At 37.3% G+C, this 21626-nt stretch overlaps 1 protein-coding gene across 3 annotated transcripts in view; it reads left to right on the top strand.

Moving 5' to 3' along the window:
• Positions 1-12264, top strand: part of LOC131030752 (ubiquitin-like protein ATG12) — a 57817-nt gene extending 45553 nt beyond the window's left edge. For all 3 annotated transcript variants that reach the window (XM_057961658.2, XM_057961656.2, XM_057961659.2), the window contains one exon: positions 12013-12264. In XM_057961658.2, coding sequence (XP_057817641.1) covers positions 12013-12072 — 60 coding nt within the window. In that variant the 3' untranslated portion in view covers positions 12073-12264. The remainder of the gene's footprint in view (positions 1-12012) is intronic.
• The last annotated feature ends 9362 nt before the right edge of the window (positions 12265-21626 follow it).

The raw sequence follows: 21626 nt of genomic DNA, 5'->3' as shown, positions 1-21626 counted from the left end.
AATTTTTACTATGGTGTCTCCTTAGAGCTATTTTCATTTTCTCATAATGTTCATAATATTTATGGAATAAGTATATTAATAATATTAATCTATATTGGTCATCAATATGTTCCTTTCTTCAAAACTTTTATGTCCTTGTATTGAAACTTGTAGATTTTGTGTAGAGCTATCTCTTTATCAGATTCAGTACATTTCACTTTGCAATATGCATTACATTTCTTGTTATGACTAGAGGCGATATGATGTTTAGAGGTAACTTGATGAAGCAAATGAAATTATCTGTTAATGGGCTTCTTGTGCCCATTGAAACTAGTGTTTATCGGCTAACCTTATATTCTCCAAGGCCTAGAAATTAGAGATTCCCTCAATTTAACACATCACATTGTCCTTACAGTTTTTGTGAAATGTTTTATTAACCATATTTTGTCTAGTTACTTAAATGTACTGAAAGACTACTTGGTAAGTATAAATTTCAAAAGTTAAAATAAGGCTCTTTTATTTCTATGAAGGTGCTCAATTTGCTCCACAATCAAAGGTTAAACCCGATTCTAAAAATTAAACATAAGAAGTGCTTAAATGAACCCAAAACAGAGAAGCATTAAATTTTACCTTGTAATCATACTATCAAGTTCAATATGTCTTCTAGTATAACATGTAAGAATGATTAGTATAGCCTAGCCTGCTCTAATACCATATTAGGATTTAGGATCTTAGGATACTAAACATTATAAATAAAATATAAAATAAATAAAATGAGAATTATACAACCATAAATTTTACACATTACACAAGATATACATGGGAAAACCCGTTTGGGTAAAATCAAATCCATAAGGCATTATTTTAATAAAAACACTTACAAAATAGACTCAATTAGAAATAGACTGAACATAGGGACACTCCTCACGTCCACATGGCCAATAATATCTTTTGTGCATAGTGATATGACTCACTATAACACTCCAAATTCACAAACATAGGAGAAATGGTGGAAAATAAATTCTAATCTAATATATGTTAGATTAATAATCTTTAAATGGTATATGCTTTAGAACATAAGGTTTTACAACCTTATATTAGAACAATATATAAATGCTATAAGGGTATGATCCCCAATAAGTTAATAACATTATGTTCTAACAATGCCCAACTCTTACAGTTCTCAACCAGATTTAGATTTGAGGAAGATCAGTAGAAACCAAACAGACCTCAAACAAAACAAAGAAAACAATGAGCTAGACCAAAATTTTTGTCAAGGAAAAGAAAAGAAAATGATTGATCACTAGAAGCCTGGATGCTCCTGCATCAGGTAGTGTAATTTATCTCACTACTACCTGTTGAGGTGTTTTTTATGCACATGCGAACACAGAATAAAATACCTAGGGTACCTTATCCTCTCTTGAGTAAAGTTTCCGAATGAAGATATCGCAAAAAGGATCAATTGGAGAAACTTCAAGGTTCTGTTATGTAGGTTCTCTACTCGTGGATAAGCTCTTTGTGGTATGATGTGATTTGCTGGAATCACAAGGGGACTTACACTCGATTACCTGAACGTCTGATTTGTTGGAATCACAAGTCCTATTTACTAACTGGAAGACAAACAAATGGTAAAAGATGCAGGGTTCAGGAAGTCTACTCTACTACCTAGAATGCAAGAAGATGGATGAATAACTAGGTGGAGTCCTACTGGGCTGGGTCTCACCATTAGGCTTGAACAATCCGACACCAACTCAGTGCGATCTTCTAAGGGATGCTTCCAATACGTTCAAATTGTATGCCATCAGACACTGATCACCATTCAAGATAATGCATGAACAATAGATGTGTAACGACTTAAGATTAAGCTCATTTTATGCCAGCTGACCACGTAGGGCGCACTTACAATCAGTAAGGGTCTAGTGGTATGGACTAGACGGATTCCACATAGGTGCATTCAACAATTTTCTTCATTCAATCTAATTATTTACCATCTAAAATGAAGATTCAACAAGAGACCATGCATATTGCAACGAAAGAACACACTTCACCATAACTTCAATGAAAATGGAGTTTGTTTACAATCACTGGCAACAATTTCTTGCCTTGTCCTCGTAATTTACTCTAATTTCTATTCTATCAGCTAACTATTCACTATTAGCTAACTATTCACCCACTATCAACTATTGACTAACTATTCGCTTTTACAAATGAGGAGCCAGGGCTTATATAGTGCTCTCAATACAATTCAATGGCTCAGATCAATTTGAGATCAATGGCCGAGATTTTACAATGAAAACCCTAATTAGGGTTTGTTACAACAAACTCAATTCTAGCCAATGAAATAATTGCATTATTTGGACACATGTCTTCTCTGGAATATTCGACCAATGGATAACTGGGGTAGGTACATTGAAGTTTGTGTCATCCCCAATGAGTCAGGTACATTGAATCTGGACACGCTGAGGTGGACCAATCCAACTGGAGGAATGATGACTGGGACGCCACCCTGTCTGACACTTGTAACTTGGTTGATGTTTCAATTTGATGATGCTGAGAAGATAACTTTAATTAACTCTTCTGAAACTATTGGCTTCTTCAACGGACCCTTGCTTTAACCTCCTTTGTCTTTGATGTGCAGGATGGATGGTGTACCTTTCCTTGAAATGCTGGACTGGAGAAGGTCGTCCCTGATGATGCTGGATTGGAAGAGGTCGTCCTTGCCCTGGCCTGGTCTTCTTTCATTTGCAAAACAAACCATAAGATGATTAAGGACACATAACATATTTATTCTAACATAGCATTTTATACCTTAAATCATCAACAAGAAGACATCAAAATGAAGTTTGCTCAAGATTCTTCCCAGGGACAGGCTCCATAAGAATTTCACCTTGGACCCTTTGGAAGGGTCAGGAGTGAATTTTGCATTCCTGGCTCATTTAGACCTCACTTTGCGACTACGCTTGCTTAGATGCATGCCTAAGGATCCTTATATTCTCAACCAATACCAAGTTTGATGTAAATTTGGGGCAAAAGAGAGGTTTTAAGAATTTCGCTCTAGACCCTTTGGAAGGGTCAGGAGCGAAATTTATATTTTAGGACAAAATCTATCATGCCTCTACTCCAAAATGCCTTCCAAGGCAAGCATACACTAGTCTTCTCTCCACCAAGTCTGGGAATCCATCTCCTGATCTTCTTCATGAGCAATTTAAGTGAAATTGGGAATTTCGCTCTGGACCCTTTGGAAGGGTCAGGAGCGAAATTTAAGTATTAGGTCTCAATTCCTCATCTTCTTCACTTCAATTCATCTTGCAGGGCAAAGTAACATCATTTCAACCTCAACCACGCCTTAGGATTCAAAGTCACGACTTGACACAAGGAGGAAATAGGTAGATTGAAGAATTTCGCTCTGGACCCTTTGGAAGGGTCAGGAGCAAAATTCTCTTTTTAGCTCAAAATTTGCATTTTTAATGATCAAAAATCTTTCCAAGGCATTCCAAACAGCTTCTCTCACCCTAGTCTAGGCCTGACTTCACTCAAAATTTGGAGAAAAGGATGGTTTGAAGAATTTCGCTCTGGACCCTTTGGAAGGGTCAGGAGCGAATTTCTTGTTTTGAGCTCATTTCTTCATATTTGACGACTTTTGGCATTTCAAGGACATGCCTAAGGACACCTTTAATCTTGATCCACACTAGACTTGGCATAAAATTGAGGGAAAAGATAGGTTTTGCACAATTTCGCCCTGGACCCTTTGGAAAGGTCAGGAGCGAATTTCTTCCTCTAGGCTTGAAATTTCATTTCTTGAACTCCAATCTACATTGCCAAGCAAAAATACATCACTCCACTTCCATATACGCCATAGGAACCAAAGTTTTGACCTCAAAATGGCTAGAAGAGAGAATTTTGCTAGAAATCATGGCCAAGGACGGGACCCATAATGAATTTCGCCCTGGACCCTTTGGAAGGGTTAGGAGCGAATTTCTTCGTCTAGCCCAAAATCATCATTTTTGGAGACAACAGTCAATTCAAGGGCAATCTCAATGGCATCCTTCACCTTGGTCCAGGCATGGCTTGGCACAAATTTGAAAGGAATAGGTGGATTTTAGGATTTTCGCTCTGGACCCTTTGGAAGGGTCAGGAGCGAAAATCTTGTTTTAGGCTTATTCCTCCATCTTTCAACCTCAACCAACCTCAAAAGGGCAAGAACACCAATCCTCACACTCATGCAAACTATAAAAAACCCAAGTTTGACTTGACTTTTCAAGGAAAATAAGTGATTTTAGGAATTTCGCTCTGGACCCTCTGGAAGGGTTAGGAGTGAAATTCACTATTTGGCTCAATTCCTTCACTTTCAATGATTTCCTGGCACTTGAAGTCAATCCTAAGGATCTCTTTCATCTCAATTCACTTTAGTTTGCAATTGCATTCGCACGATATTGGGCAAAAGGTGATTTTGAGAAAATTCGCTCTAGACCCTCTGGAAGGGTCAGGAGCAAATTTCTCATTATTGACTTGATCTTTCATCTCTTCAATCTCATTCCTCCTTACAAGATAAATTTCATCATTTCTCATCCAAGGAACAAAGTTTTAAGCCTAAGCAAGGTCAAAAAATAGGCTTGTAAGGAATTTCGCTCTGGACCCTTTGGAAGGGTCTGGAACGAAATTCACCTTTTAGGCTAGAATCCTTCATTTTTTCACCTCCAGCCACTCCCTAAGGCTAGAACATTCCAAACATGCCTTAAAAACTAGGAATTTGGTCTTGACAAGTGATAAATTGAGGTGTATAAGGATTTTCGCTCTGGACCCTTTGGAAGGGTCAGGAGCGAAATTCCTAATCTTGGCCAAAATCCTTCACATTTTAACATTCCATCACCTCGAAACCAGAACGTTGGTCAAAACAAGGGAGAAAATGAGGTTTATGAGGATTTTCGCTCTGGACCCTTTGGAAGGGTCAGGGGCAAAATCCCTACTTCAGGCTAATTTCCATCATTTTGTAGTCTTAAACCTCCTCTCCAAGGCAAACATGCATCCAAACCTTCTCAACCATGCCTCAAAAATCCAAAACTTTGCCATATGAAAGAGCAAAATAGAAGAAAAGGAGAATTTCGCTCTAGACCCTTTGGAAGGGTTAGGAGCGAAATTCTAATTTTAGCTCAATTCCTTCACTTTTTCTACATTCTATCACCTCAAAAGGTAAAGACATATCATTCTCCTTCCAACTATGCCCAAGGAACTAGGTTGGTAGTCTAAGCAAAGACGTGAATGAGGCTTATGAAGAATTTCGCTCTGGACCCTTTGGAAGGGTCAGGAGCGAAATTCCTATTTTAGGCCAAAATCCTTAACTTCATCTCTTTTAGTCACTCCCTAAGGCAAGAACATTTCCGTCTACCCCCACTATGATCAAGGAACAAGACTTTCAATGCAAACAAGGAAGAAAAAGGGGTCTTCTAAGAATTTCGCTCTGGACCCTCTGGAAGGGTCAGGAGCAAAATTCCTCTTTGAGCTCAAGTCCTGGCTTCATTTTCACATTTCTTCATTCAAACAAGTGTCTTTTCCTTCATTCAAACCTAGGAATGGGTTAGCTTATAGTTTGGGTCAAGGTGGAGTGTCTTGTAGAGGAATTCGCTCTGGACCCTTTGGAAGGGTCAGGAGCGAAATTCCTATTCTAGGCTCAATTCACCTTCAAACTGACTTGACTTTGTCTTAGACTTAATCCTAGATCCATTTCCTTCTATATCCTTGCCCGTTCGCTCAACCACTCTTTGACTTAGGTGAGATCCTGAGTCCTTGGTGAATTTTCGCTCTGGACCCTTTGGAAGGGTCAGGAGCAAAATTTGACATTTTAGCCTCTCCGTCAGGATCATTTTATGAAATATAACATTTAAGTATAAGTGACATTTATACTTTAAGTTATATTCCATATATACTGTCAGGATGTTTGAGAGTGGTTTCGGACCTCCAGGAGTTATAATACAAATTCTAGTTTTTGGAGGATTCTTCAGTTTTCCAGACTTAGTCAAATTTCAGGATCAGGACATTCCAGACTTCATCACTCACCGACTTGACCTAGCTCGGATCTTCAAGGATGATACTCACTCACCAAGCAAGACACAATTAGCAACAAGAGCAAAACCAGGCCCTAAGGAAGACTTTCAAAGAAACCCTAACCTGGAGCATCTACTAACTCAACCTAGCTCAAGCAGAGCTTGCTATCTAGCGATCCCCCTGACAACACTCATCAAGCAAAGGCTAATAGACAAAACCCTAAAAGACCTAGAAAACAAAACCCTAGAAAGCAAAAAAAGTAGGGGTCCCCATTTGCAATGGGGCGATGTGTGAATACATCACAACACTACCCGACTTGTAGAAATTTTCTCTCTCACATCATATCTAGACCACAAGAAGAGTATTGGAAGGCTACAAAATGTGTCCTGCAACATGTCAAAGTGTGTCTCAACTTTGGCATCCTATATTAGAAATCTGTTGACTTCGTGCGTACAGTTTATAATATATATTGATTCTAATTTGATTGGATCAGTTGATTCAAGGCGGTCTATAGCAAGTTATGTTTTCACTCTTGCTTCTGATGTGTTTTCCTGGCAGAGCAAGCTTCAAAGTAGAATTGCCTTATCCTCCACTGAATACATGGTAGCAGTTAGTGTAGATTGTAAAACAATGTGCTTACAAACAACATTGGGTGATTTTCGTCTTAACCAATTAGCATCACCCCCCTTTTCTAGGATAACATGAATGTACTCAAGATTGTGAAGAGCTGAGTCTATAATGCTAGAAGAAAGTATGTTGAAATTCATCACCATTACATTTGATGGTTGATGATAAGGCCATATGTCTTTATTCCTGTGTTACAACAAAGCAAACTGCTGATAATGACTAAACCACTTGGTAGAGATAAGTTTATCAAGTTTACAGATAAACTTGGAATTGTTTTTGGTTTAGTCATTAAGGGGAGGGCGGGGGGGAAGAGTGCGGTTATTAGATTAATGTAGCGTTGTTTGATATTATTAGTCTTGTACTTGCATAGTTTTGCTTGTGCTAAAGGTAGCACTTGGTTATACGTAGGTTGTGTGTTGTTGTATGGTTTTTCCTAGAATGAAAAAAATATTGTTGCATGCTTAGGCTTATTAAACAAGCCCGTCTTCAATGCATTAGTCAACAACTTAATGTTATAATGCTTTTAGAGTACTTCCTAATCCTAAGTCGCCTTAATCCACCATTTAATTTTCCAAATAATGCTCTGCAGTTGTATCATGAGATCATCTCATCATGTGCATTCTTTCTCTCTGATACGTTTATCATGGTAGATTTTATTCTATTTGATCTTTCTCTAAACTAGGAGGCTTCTCTTTTAGTAGCTTTAATTCCTTTTGTATCCATCATTTGCTAATTTATTTTTATAGATTATTATTCTTGACAGGTTTGTTGTCTGCAAGTTTAATTTTATTTTTGAATTGAACAATATTGTGAATTTATGATGATATGCTAAATTAGGATATGCTATGAGAAATTGCTTGTATATAAATCACTTTAATTGAAGATCATAATTGGTAATGCTAAAATGAAGTGCGTTAAATCAAATATTTAGGAATTAATATATATCATAGTTACCAAGAGACTCGTCTCCTACCCCTGGAGACATGTACCGGAGACTTAGACGCGTCGCTGGAACCGGAGACGTCTCCAGAAACTTCTTGATGCATACGGTGCCTTTGGCTGCTGTCTTTTGCCATCTCCAAAGTCTCCCAACCAAAAATTGACGTCTCTAGCTAGAAAACTTAGGGCAGAATGCAATAAAAAGGCAAAAAAATAAATAAAGCAAGTAAATAAGATAAGCTTGCAGCAAAGCAAGTCGTAGGGAAATGACTAATAAGGAAACCGTTTCACAAGAAGACAAAAATCCATGCAAAGTTATAGGGATCGGATCTATTGACAGTGTAGACTTTTTGAGAGGACTGATTTCTTATCATTGTAATAGTCTAAAGAGAAATTGCCTTTACTATTTAGCCGACAATATTGAGTGTGCTCAACATCTATATTACCTTACTTTTACTAAACAATCTACACTATCTATGTTATCGGAGTATAAGCAATTTTAATTTCAATTTCTGTTGAATTTTAATGTTAATGTTAAACTTTACCACTCTTGTTTTCAAAGTTCCCTGTCATTATATTTTTTGAAAATTATTAAATTATATTTAAAAAAAATTGGAGTCTCCAAGTACCCCCGTCTCCTATTTTTGAAAATTAGTCGTACCAGTACCAGTACTAGTCTTTGGAGTCTCCAAGTACCCCCGTCTCCTGGTAACCTTGTACCACAGGTACAGGTTACCAACAATGTTTGCTGGAATTTACATCTTTAATATAATTTAGCAGCACACTCTGTTCCACGGCGTTATAGGGATGGGGGGACAGTAGGGGAAGCGTTTCCAGGATGTTTCATAGAGAGCCAAAAATAGGGGACGACATGGGACAGCAGTATATATATATATCCATCCAAAAGTCTTAAACATCAAAATACATTGTACAAGAATTTATGAAATTAAGCCTCATTCGAGCTATCAATATCCAAAGACTCGGAACTATCTGAGTCACTATCACCCTCTAGCAGAAGTGGATCATTTAATGGCAGCCCGACTAGTCTTGGTGGCACCTCCGCCGCATTATTCTACCTAACATCTATAGGATCAACATCCCATCACACTGCTAGAGTCTATCGATACTTAGTAGTATGTCTGTCCTAAAGTCTCAAGGCACTATGAATTGCAACTAGCTTTTCAGCTTGTTTTGAAGTAAGCTTGTTTCACTTAATGTTGTGGATGAAGCCATAGGTGGATCAATTTCTCTCTGTAGCAGAGGAACTAGCAATTTGGGAGAGCAAACGAATGGCAAGTTGTTTCAATTCTGGTGTGTCCCTCCCATTAAATTTCCACCATCCAATGGGGTATTTTTGTGCAATGGTGGCTCTATTCATCGTAGCCTCTGGTTTGTTGAATGTAGGACCTTGAAGATTGGAAAACTAAAGTCATTGCACTCGAAGAGTGGTTGCCTGGTCTTTGCTATACATTTTAGCAAGGGCTGCTGTAAGCCCCTCTATCACCTCTTCATCCTTAGAAGGAAGAACTCGGCCAGGTCTAGGTGCATGCCACATCGGATTAAGAGCATAGGCAAGCATATGAAGAGGGGTTTTCATTGTGTTCCACCTCTTTGTGACAATAGGCCTAATATGCTCCTCATAGAATTGTAATTTATGACCCTTTTGATGAACTGCTTGCTTCATTTGATCAAGCTTGCTATCAAAAGTCTCATAGATCTCTCCTAGGCTAGGAGAGTTTGTATTTGCATACTGGATCATCCCCACAGCTGGTGATATGATAGAGCAAATATATCTGCAATCAACATTTAAAAATTAAAACTTTTAAAATACAAAATGTAAATCAAAGTGTAACAAATTAAAAAAAAATAAAAAAATTCAAATTTCTTACTTGATATTGGCCCACCAAGACTCATCAAGTACTCTATCTCTAATTGCCTTCCCTTCATTTGTCTTTGATTGAGGCCACCTTTTCTTGTCTGGACAAACAACCATGGATTTTAGGGCATCCTGCACCTCCAACATCCTCTCCAACCAAATAAAATAGCTAGCATATCTAGTTTCAACTGGTTTGAGGAATTCTTTCTTTGAATAACAACGGAATAGTGCAAGTGAAGTGTGATGGTTACATACAAACATTTGCGTGTCTCTAGCCTCTGCCATTGCTGCCTTCAACCAATCCATTTTGCCAGTGCCTTTCAGTGAATTATTCAAAGGATGTACACAACATGGAGTCTAGAAAATATGTTTGTAAGCACTCTCAATCATCAAACCAGCTAGCTTACAAACACGAGCTGAATCTGTCACAACCTACACAACATTAGAAGGCCCAACCTCCTCTATGGCCTCCTTCAAAATGCCAAACTAGAAATCGGCATCCTTAACTTTTCCAGGAACAATCAATAGCTCTAATAAAGTATGAACAGTAGCATTGGCATGTAACAGTAACATTAATGAGTGGCCTATGTCGAATATCAGTCGACCCATCCATGAAAATGGAACATCCAATCCTAATCCATGTTTGTCTCATCTCCTCCATCATCAATATAGCTTTTGAATATTGTTTGTCAAGGAGGAAGGTACATAATCTATGTTTTCCAAGCGGGGCATAAGAGGGTCCAACTGTCAATATATCTCTCACCATAGTTCTGAATTAAGGTGACCTTCCCAAATGAAATGGAAGAGCATGTGAATAAAAGAATTTGGCCACTGCATCATCTTGCTCACATTTTTGCACATTTATTAACCCCATCACTAAAGTTTTTTACTTGCTTTCCTCTTCCCTCTATCGCCCACTCTCTCCAACTAATACATTGGAAGAGGCATGCAAATCAATAGATGCTGGATGTTTCTTATTGCGGATTGTAATGGTTTTGTCCTTACTCCAACCAATTTTGCCATTTCATTTTGCTGTTCCAATGTTATTTTCTCACAAATTCTAACACCTTTTCCACTCTCATCCATGGATGGCCTGTAACCCTAGTAGAACTCCCATACAAAGCTACTTCTTGTTGCCCCCTGTATTTTTGCCCTTATTGGGGGTCACATTTGTGGCAAACTGAAGCAATGGTTTCTTGGGGTTGAAAGGGCCTTTTACAAACTTTTGAAGAGAGGGTGTAGGGCATTCAAAATGGTTTTGTGCAGTAGAATCTGAGGTTGGATTTTCAGATGTAGAAGAAAGGTCTATTGACATTGTCATTTCATTTTCACTCTCAGTACCCTCATGATTGTCACTTCTGTTGCTGCTCATTTGTATGTTTTTATTTATGGTTGAATGTCTGAAAACAAATTAATGAAAATTTATTCAATCTACAAACTCACTGGCAAGCTAAAAACTTAGAATTTGTTTTAAAAACTATAAAAGCAATTAACATACCTTCACTGTAGCTGGAAACTTGAAGCTGAGAACTTGTTTCAGACTTGAAGCAAGACAAAAATCAGTCCAAGATCTCCTCTAATCAGTCCAATCTCTCCTCTAGAGCATGCCAATATCTTCTCCAACTAGCAAACTCTCACACAAAGGAGCAAAACCTGAGAAAATGAAAGTGAAAAATTGGTGGCTGGGTTATACTTTTCTTTTGGTTTTAAGTATTTTGGCATTTTAGGGTTCACTAAGTGTTTGTAACCTAATTGTGGGCCCCCCATGTCAGTAACAATGATTTTTTTTAAAAACAAAGCATTTTTTTTGTTTGTTTTAACTGCCTGGAAGCCGTCCCTGATGCGGGGGATTGTTCACTGTGCTTGTGACGGTGAGGGACATTTTTGGCGTCCCCTCGCCATCTTGGGGATGCTGAGACATCCCCAATGGGTAGGAAACGGTTCCAGCCATTTCAGAGGGTTTGGCAAGGGGATGTTCTGTTGACGTCCCCCCATCCTGGAAACGTGACGGGGATGTGTCCCCCAGGCAGCACATGATTACGTGGTGGACATGTAGTAACAGTAATATCAATAGATATCAAAAACATAAGTATTTGAAAAATTTCAAATAATTAATGGAAATCTTCTTTTCTCTTTTCAAGACTTAGATATCAATTTATGCAATATTTGAGGATTGACAAGGCTGTCACACCCATTATCTGTTGCAGATGCTTTTAATCTCCTTTGGAAACTACACTTTCAGGATGTAGATGTTTAATGGATATATTGGTTGTATGTAGTTACCAGTTGCATTAATTGCTTTTTAATTTCTCTTAAATATTTTAACATAAATACTAGTCAATTAATACTAGTTTTTTTTGAGGATTTGGCATGAAGTTTTGTTAACAACAACAAATCTGCTCTCACTTGACAAGTTACCTAAGTTCCTTGCGATGAGCCTACCAATAAATCCTAATCTATGATATGTGATTATGGTACTTAAATAGAAATTTATGGTTCACTGAGTGTAAACTAACTATATGGTGTCTGTTTGGTTGTATTGTGATCAGAACTTTGCTAGCGATGGAAAACTGGTGGTGAATTATGCTTGCTCGATGGCATGGGGTTGATGTTTTATGTAAAGATGGTCTTGAGAATTCTATATTTGATGGCTTGATCATTCATTCATTACGTCTATTTTGTTGATATGTATATAATAAAAAAATTCAAAAGATCAATTATTACTCAAGTTTTCTTAACTGAAGAAACTTGTTATGATATAATCCCATTTAATTTTCTTGTAAGGTTCTTTTATTTGTTTATTGTCATTGTTGAGCTATGTTTTCTCCTACAAATATTTTTATGATGACATTGATTGAATTTTAACATCCTTTAGGCAGAGATGGTATGCACGATCTATAAAAATGTATTTACTTGTTTTAAAAATTGTTTCTAATTCTTCTAGCTTTGTTTGGTTCTTTTGATCGAAAGCTTTGTACTTTAATATGGGCTGATTTCATTTTTTTTGATAGGTAAAGGGTTTAAAGGGACCTTTCCAAAACAAAGCTGACCTAGAAAGGCCAGTTAGTGAGAGAATGGACTTATCATGGCTTCAAAAACTACCAACTCCAATACAAAACATCTAAAAATAAAACCATCGCTAAAAGACCTTGAGCCCAAAGGTAAACCCAACCCATAGAAATCTAAATTGAAATAAAATTAAGTAACCTTCTAATATAATTTTTTTATTAGAAGTCAAGGGAGGAGCCAAAGCTCTCCGTCCTTTGTGTGAGAAGAGAGCTTCTATAATCCATTGGGACGCATCAGCACTCACGTCATTTTAACGGGCATCATCCAAACCCACCAGCTCCTCCGTGGTCTTCTCCTCACTTTCAGTCAAAAGTATCCTTGCTCCCGCCACCATCCCTGCGTGCTCGAAAAATTTAAGGTGGTTTCTTCTTAAAAAATCCCTGGTGGCCCCTCATTATCAATGCTTTGATTTCACAAACCCAAAGAGGAACTGACATGAACAGAGTGAATAAGGGGTTTTGAAAGGTCCACTTTCATACACAGGTGAGTAAAAGTTCTTCCATCCCTGCCCACCAAAGAATCTTCCTTTTTGAAGTCTCCCATCAAACTAGCAATCTGCCTGAGCTTTTCTGGATTCGTCATCTCTATGGGCCATCTGTGCAGCCAGATCCAAATTAAAATTTCTGAAATCTCACCAATATTAGGAATAAAAAGTGGAGTTCATTGTTTAATGCAAATCCTTGCTGCCACAAAACAAAGGGCCCTGTTCAAGAATCACATCCCTTATTTTTTTTTAAAACTGAAACACAGCTTGGAAGAATCTGTTTGTAAAAGAAAAGATCTTCAGAAGAGGGCAGATTGGCCAGGTAGCTGCCATTCAGTGTCAATTCCTCATCATCAGGCCTCCTGCCTGAGAATTTGAAGATCAAGGCCAATCTCTAAGATTCTAAGAGAAACCTTCCATTGTTTCTTATGAGACAAGTAGGCCGGGAATCTCAATGGTAAATCTAATTGGAATGTTCCTCAAAAAAAACAGGAATCAGCACCCTATTGTTTTCCACCTCCAAATTTATCCCCAAGGCATCTATATTTCCATCAGAAGTAATATTATCCAGAAAGGTTTTAATGAATTACTTGGGGAAATGGGCTTCAGTCTGTTTTTGTTGCATACTTTTTCTCCCGTGCATCCAGAACCCTTGGAAGTTGCCAATCCTTTAAAACAAATATGTTCACTCCTGATAAGGATTTCCAACATTTATAAAATCAGAAACCCTTGGGTTTTTTTATTGCAGAACCTCTCCTATAAGTTAGTTGCCAGGATCTTAAGTGCAGTATCAGCGGAAGCTGCTTCTTTATTGAAATTTGGCTTCCCAGCCGAGAAATCTTGAGCCAAAAAAATCTTATTCATGCAGAAGCTGACATCAAATTTTGCTCCCTGCCTTGCTTTTTAAACTGGCTTTTAATTGCTCCGACCATCCTGTGATTTCCTGAGCTTAAATGCTTGAGTCAGAGAAATTGTTCACATCTTCTGCTGGATGCTGGATCTTCTCTGCATTTGCTTGCCCTTATTAGCTTGCTTGCATGTCTCCACTATTTTTGTTTCCGTCACTCATGTTTGCCCCTACACACAGCCCATGAATTATTGCTAATATAATATGAACCCATTTCATTATCAGTAAAGTATAAAAATAACAATTAGATGTAGAAGTATGCACTTCTGTGCCATGATTAACAGACAGCTATAAACCTTCACACAGAGAAATATATTTCACCAAATAAGATGATTGTATTGAGATGACTAATAATGTACAAGAGCTCTACTTATAGAGGCAAGAGGGGTTATGAAAGCACCGATGAGGCGTGAGGGTAGGTAGGGAGTAGGTATAACCAACACCTATGCACTTAGGAAATATTAAATTATGACAACTAGTACCTAAGTGGAACTTAAGCATAGAGTAAATATTAATTTACTCCAACACCCCCCCTTAAGTGGAACTTAAGCATAGAGTAAATATGCAATATGAGTCCTGGCTACAAAATCATTTTAGGTACCCATGTACAATGCAAATGCAAAGAAATGAGATCTCTCACAAACAGAGTAAAGGAAAAACCCACATGGGATAAAACTTCTCTCCAAAAGAGAGAAACAAACAAGATGCAAGGATGGAGGACTCATTCACACTCTCCAAAGACTACATAAATTATGTATATACAATCAAATATCCCTCCATAGGAAAGAAAGGAGACTACATAGCCCCCCCATAATGAATAATGTCATGTAGAGATGGTGAATGCTTGAAGGCAAAACATAGTCCAATACCTACAAACAACATTTCTCCCATTGGAAAAAAGATAAACCAAGTACAAATGTAGGAATGCTTTTGATTTTGGATAGGAATTAGGAAGTGGAATCCAAATGTAGAATGATGATGTCTCTGAAATGTGCTCATGTGTCGCCAAGTCTTTGGAAGAAGATGTCACAAACCAATTAGGTACATGCCCAATCATAATAGGTGACAAACAAGGAACCAATGGAAACTGATCATGAACAAGCTCCATAGACAAAGATGAAGTGACAATAGGTGCATTGCAACTATCATTAAATAAGAGGGATAAACCCTCAATTGTGTCCTCCAAACTTGAAATGTGAGATTCCACAAACAAGGAACAAATATCTGACAAATAGGAATCCCAATCAGGAAGACAAATGGACACTTGCAACTCAGGAATGATGGAAATCTCTAGTGAAGGTGGATCAAGTATCTTTGACGAAGAATCAGGGACCTTTGAAGCATTTGCAACCTCATTTGAAGTTTCCAAATCCTCCAAAAGATCACAAACATGGGTTATTTGCTTTGAAGAATGAAGAGGCACATGATAATCAATCATTGAGAGAGGGCAGAGTATCATGATCACCATATACCTCCCAATTGTGAGTCCAAAGAGCATGTGGGCACTCAAAATGAATAAGTGACTCTAAAATGTCATATTCAATACTATAAAAAATTACTCTAAAAACTTGAGCCCTATATGCTTTCTAAATACTATGCTCACAAGGTGTGCCAGGAATAGGAACTTCATTATACAAATAGGGCAATAAATCACCTCACGAAGATGAGTGATTATAAAATCGCTCCATTGCCTATAGTTCCCCCTCTCCAAAGAAAAACCCATTATGTCATCAAAGATACACTAGTCACATCATGTGGAGATTAACAAAATGATATTGTGCAAACCAAGATTCAAACTTCAATAGACAAAATTCTGCACCAAACAACAAAAATATTTGAAAAGTACCTCGTCCAATGTGAAGTTGACGGAAGAGCTTTATGTCAATACGTGGATTGCAAAAAATGGCCTCTGTTTGGAGAAGTTATGTGAATTTGAAAAAAATGCCTATAAAATGGGCTTTGAGGCAAAAAATGCAGTTGTTAGTTACTCCATGTGATTGTTTTTGATGTCGGGGGTGAAAAATTAGCCCTATGGGTTGAGAAGATCTCGATAAGCGAGAGTGGCGATTTTCTCGCGCCACAAAATATCTTCTTTCATCCTCCACAAGCACCAAACAATGCAAGCTCTGCACACCATGAGCCAATAATCAGAAGCTACATGAAGCAAATGAGAGCCAGTGAGCACTTATGAGCACATGCTCATGGTGAAGGTTGTGTGTCGCGCTATATAAAGCTCTCAAAATCTCCCCACGACAACAATATGGGACAAAACTGCCCAAAGGCAATACAACCATGGGCCCACAACCAAGCCCTAATCTACTTTCAAAGAAAATATTTGGTGCAATATTTTTGTGTCAACCAATGAGGACTTGAGGGATCTACTGCTACTGGTAAAAACAAAATAGTGTCAACCAAACCAATATAATGCCACCCCAATTGGGCTAAAACTCTGCGAGGTAGCAAAAAGTAATGCCACAACCTTTATAAAAAACACATCGTTCTCCTCTGTCAATATAAAACGTGGATGTGAGCTGAATTAGATCACCCAATCAAGCAGTAAATATAAACTCTGGAAAATGTAGCGATGGCACAAACAAATGCGCCTGTCACAAAATGCTATGGATCTCAGCTATACGTGGATCGGTACAACATACGAGGGCCAACTTGTGCCAAACACAAGTTAATGCCAACCCAATTTTCAAATGCCGTTGCTAAGGAAGAATACAAGTTCACAACTTGTGAAGAACACCGCTTGAAACAACTACCAAAGTGAAAAAGGAGCCCGAGCACATGTCACGAGATTAAACACAATCGCTGTCTTGGATCACAAATACACCAACGGGTAGATGTAATGAGGCAATGAATGCCTAATCCAAAAAACTGGAAACTTGGCTTGCAATGATTAGGACGCCCCGCAATGCAAAATGCTCAGAGTCTTGAGCAACCAATACTCTTAGCAAGAAATTGTGGCACATTATTACAGAATAATACTCTGTCCAAAACAAAAGGAATACCGAACAAAGAAATTTCATTTGTGCAAATAAATGCCCAAGAAAACACCTGACAAAACTCGCCCTCCAATAAGAAAATTACGCCAAAGACTGTTTCTTCAATCAAAACGAATACAGACAGACTTAAAAAATGCACACCTAATATCTGATTAATCAACCCGACCAACAATAAAGGGATTTCTCCACAATGAAACATGGGCTTGATGAAGTCTGGTTGAGCACCAAAAAATGTCAAGTGATCATGGTGGTCAATAGTAGGTACAACGCATGCCAATGAAGAGGGAAATGACGAGGGAAATGACGAGTACCACCAGATACACCTTTCCAATCACAAGGCCACTCATTGCAAATAAATGCAGTGCCCAAATGTGAGCCAAGCAATGAAACAATGCTTGTCCAATGCAAAATCTGTCGATACAATAGATATAATGGGCTAGCCAAAATAAAAGCCATGACTTGTCAACATGGATCAGTCAAACCTGAAGAAGAAACCTGATCCAAAAACGATAAATTGCCTGAACAATGCAAAGAGATATACACTCCACACAGACAACCCAATAAATATTCAAGTAGTTATACAAATGTATAAACGCTGATCAATATAGATCCGATGCAAAGGCCAACCATGAACAAGGATAATAATGTTGATACAATTATCGATATGTTGAGTTCATACAATAAATGCAATTAGAAATGCATCTGTAATACACTTGATCCAATGGTGGAGAAAGATATTGCCAAAACGGAACCAAGAGTGGATACGTCCTCCAAATGCCAATCAATGAATATGCCCTAAGCCGATCAAAGCATTGGCAAGCTATGTTGCAGATTTTGCCTGTAGAATACCACAGGCTTGCAAATCAAATCCAAGACCAATCGTGGACTCTACCAAATCCACCAAGCGAAATAGTTTTTTTTTTTGGTTTCAAATGCTAGCAATTGAAATTGTAAAATCACCAAGAATAAACCAAGATTTGCAATTAATTCAGTCGCTTCCTAAAATCTGACCTCAAAACCTACTGATGAGAATTCTCAAGAGCGGAAGAAGTTGTTGGATGTTGGCTCTGATACCATGTAGAAGTATGCCAGGATCTACATATAGCTATAAACCTTCACACAAAGAGAGAAATATATTTCACCCAATAGATGATTGTATTGAGATGAATAATAATGTATAAGAGATCTTCTTATAAAGGCAAGAGCGGTCATAAGAGCACCAATGACATGCGAGATTAGGTAGGGAGTGTTCTTGTATGAAATGTCCTAATACCTAAGGCTTTTGCCTATAAAATAAACATTACACTTATCTACACCCTACCTGTGTTAATTTCATTGGTTGTAACTCCCAATAGGTTTCCAAAATTTTCAAATATGTCTTTCCTCACTCCCTGAAAATAGTTGCATCCTGATCTTGTGTTCTGTAATAAATGAAAAAATTAAATGTATTGTCTTATGTTGAGCTTATTTTTGATGTTAGGTGTAAAAATTTATAATTTTAGGAAAGATTAGGAAGGTAAACTTGTCATCTCTCACCGGGAGACATTTTCTGAAATAGTGAAAAGGTATTCAATATTCAATCTATGATATATGGGAAAAACTCTAGGATGAATAAAAAATTAATATGGCTGCATTTTGTTATCAATAGTCATATATTATGACCACAAATGGACATGAAAGAAGACTGCCTATTTCCTTTATTCACTTTACTCGTCTTATATGTTTTTGATAAGATAAAATGGGAAACAAGGGTCCCAACCCTTTTACAAAGCAAGCCTACAGGCAGAGACAAGTACAACAACCTTCCAGATGGGAGTAGACACTACTTCAGCCAAGCTGTCAAGCACACACTAAAATAACTACAACCAAAAAGCATGAAACAAGAGTACCCAGAGATACACCCTAGACAATGCCAAACCCAACCCTTTTCAATATCACACCCTTCTCTCTAGTATGAGATTGAGAAACAAATTTGGGAAGACCTTTCTTCTTTCTTCCTACATCTGTAGGAAATATTATCATCCAAGTCCTTAGATCTAGGAGAAGTGAGGGAGGATTCCCCCACAAAGGTCCCATCCATGGGTGCAAAAGGAATAAAGGAATGTCAAGTCAAAGTAGTGAGATGTCAAACAACCGCCTTGGGAGTAGGCTGAATTAATTTGACGTTGATGGAATAGCAAAATAAGCAACGAGAGCAAAGGGTGGGTAAGACTCACCAACAGGATTGGATGGAGCGGGAGTGGAACTTGCTAGAGATGCACCAATCACATGAGAAACTAAAACTGGAAGAGAAGATTCAACATCATAAAAGGACTCGTCATCCTGAGATGAACCATCAACTAGAGCGTCTGAAGCATGAATAGTCAAGTGATCTTCACAGAAGTCCACCACTATGTTGTTGAGCCCTTGCGCTGGGAGAGTGGGCATGTCTAAGATGCTATTATTAATAAACATTTAATGATAATTCATAATACATTATTAATGTAATATGATGTTGTATCATATTATGACATCTTATATTTAATCTGACCTATTACCTAAGGCCTTAAAGACTTTCATCTACAAAATTAATGTTACTTTGATCTATCACTTCAGTTGTGCTTATCACTTTAGCTGTAACTGTCATCAGATCTCCATAACGTCCAAATTTGTCTTTCTTTAGTTTCTTGAGGAAAAAAATTTGCAACTTGATCTTGGGCTCTACAATAAGGTAACAAAATAAAATTAATTTTTGATATTGAACCCTTTCTTTGATGTTAATGAATAACTATTTAATATTTGGAAAATTAGGTTTTAATCCATGTTATTATGTACTTGATTGTCAAAATTTCAATATTTTTGGCTACATTTATTATTACATCATATCACAATATTTTGCAAAGCCAAATCGCTCCACCTGTTAACCTAGCTGCTCCTTTATATCTACTTTTGTTAGTGAAAGTACAATACTCACTCATTACATCACACCACCTATAAGATTAAAAGTATAGTTTGATCTCAACCTCCTGTTATTAATTGTTCTTGCCCTATGCAACCATCAATGTGCTCAACTTGAAATCATCACTCTATTATGAACAATATCATATTGCAAAGGCATGTTGATATCTCAGTTTACTTCTTTCCACGTTTCAATGTTGGACAACTCAAAGACATTAACAACATACTGCTTACAAAATTTATTTCTTGCCTGGTTGTTGTAAGGTGAAGTAGACTTCTTAGAAGTTGCGGAATAGATTTTTGAATCTACAAATTTGATTATCTTCTTTTAAAGTTGTCAAGCAAACCTTTAGATGCGTTTGTGATGTATGCATGGCATTAGAAACCCATTTATTATACCACTGAAGCTCAACAACATTTGATATATCATCTTATTTTGTTTTGATATACAGATTGGAATTGAAATTTAATTATTTTATATAGAAACTAGATAATTGTATAAAGTATGCGGATAAAAATAAAATGAGTATGCTTAAATGGAAAGATTTGGGGACAATAAGAACATAACACTTCTAAGAGAGACCCATTTTTTGTGAAAGATCAAGAAAATATACCTTAACAGTGTAAACCAATACCAGTAATGGAAAGAGACTAACCAGCCATAAAAGACAAGGCTGAAATGTGCAAAGAAATTATACTAATGCCCATAAATGGCCAAAATTAGGTCAAGGGTACTTACTAATAGATTCAGTTATAGTCGAGAAATACTAAGGTAAAGGTGTTTTATTTTATTAAAAACACGTTGTACAAGGCACTTAGGAAGCATAATCAAAATGATTTATAGGCCTAAAACGGTAAAATCTTGAATGATAGGCCCCGACAAATCTCAAGCCTCCTCAAGCGATGGAATTGCAACATTCAAGAAACTATCAATGAACTCAAGCCTACATATGCATTTTGTGATGCTTCCTTTTAACACTTTTTTTTCTTTAAAAAAAAATGTGCATCTTTGCAGTCTGACATTGTGCACAATGATGCTTCTTTCTCACATCAAATTTAAGTGTTTAAAAAATTAAATTTGTGCATCTTTGTACTTTGGTTGTAGTGCATGCTCTCTTTTTGGCTTGTTAGACTATGTGGTTTTGAGTTGTGTGGCTTCGACTCTTTTTGGTGTTGGTCGATTTTGATTTGAATATGATGCTTTTCTATGTCTTTTGGATTTATATGTGATATTCATACTCTATGCTCTATGGATCGTTGGTATAATGATGATTTTCATGTTGTTGACTATGATGTGATTATATGATGTTATTTGTGCTTAGATAGTTAGATGATTATTGAGATGGATTATATATGTGATGTTAGGATTTAATCATTATATTTATTGAGTTTATTTGTTCTGACATACACTGTGTTTTATCCTTGTCGTGCTTGGGTGAAAGGGAAAAGTGTCACACTGCTCTTTACAAGCAAGCTACGTCACTTCCATTCCCTTTTCACAGTATGATATTATATGGGTTATATGTATACATTTGACGGTTTGTTTATGTAGCTGTAGACACCAAAAATGACTCCACCTGAATCTTCAAGTTTGAGCATGCTTTATGACCCAATGGTAAAGTGGAAAACATGGAGTTCAGATCCTTGACGCGACCATCGTTCCTACGAGAACAAGATCCTTGTTAGGTATCCTTGTGATTGTTGTTGGCTTTGATGTTGTCTGGTCTTGTCCAGTTAGTCTTCGTGTGTCACCATTCG

This window comes from Cryptomeria japonica, chromosome 2, assembly GCF_030272615.1.
Source record: "Cryptomeria japonica chromosome 2, Sugi_1.0, whole genome shotgun sequence".
Taxonomy (NCBI): Eukaryota; Viridiplantae; Streptophyta; class Pinopsida; order Cupressales; family Cupressaceae; genus Cryptomeria; species Cryptomeria japonica.
This window is presented reverse-complemented; position numbering and strand designations above follow the sequence as displayed.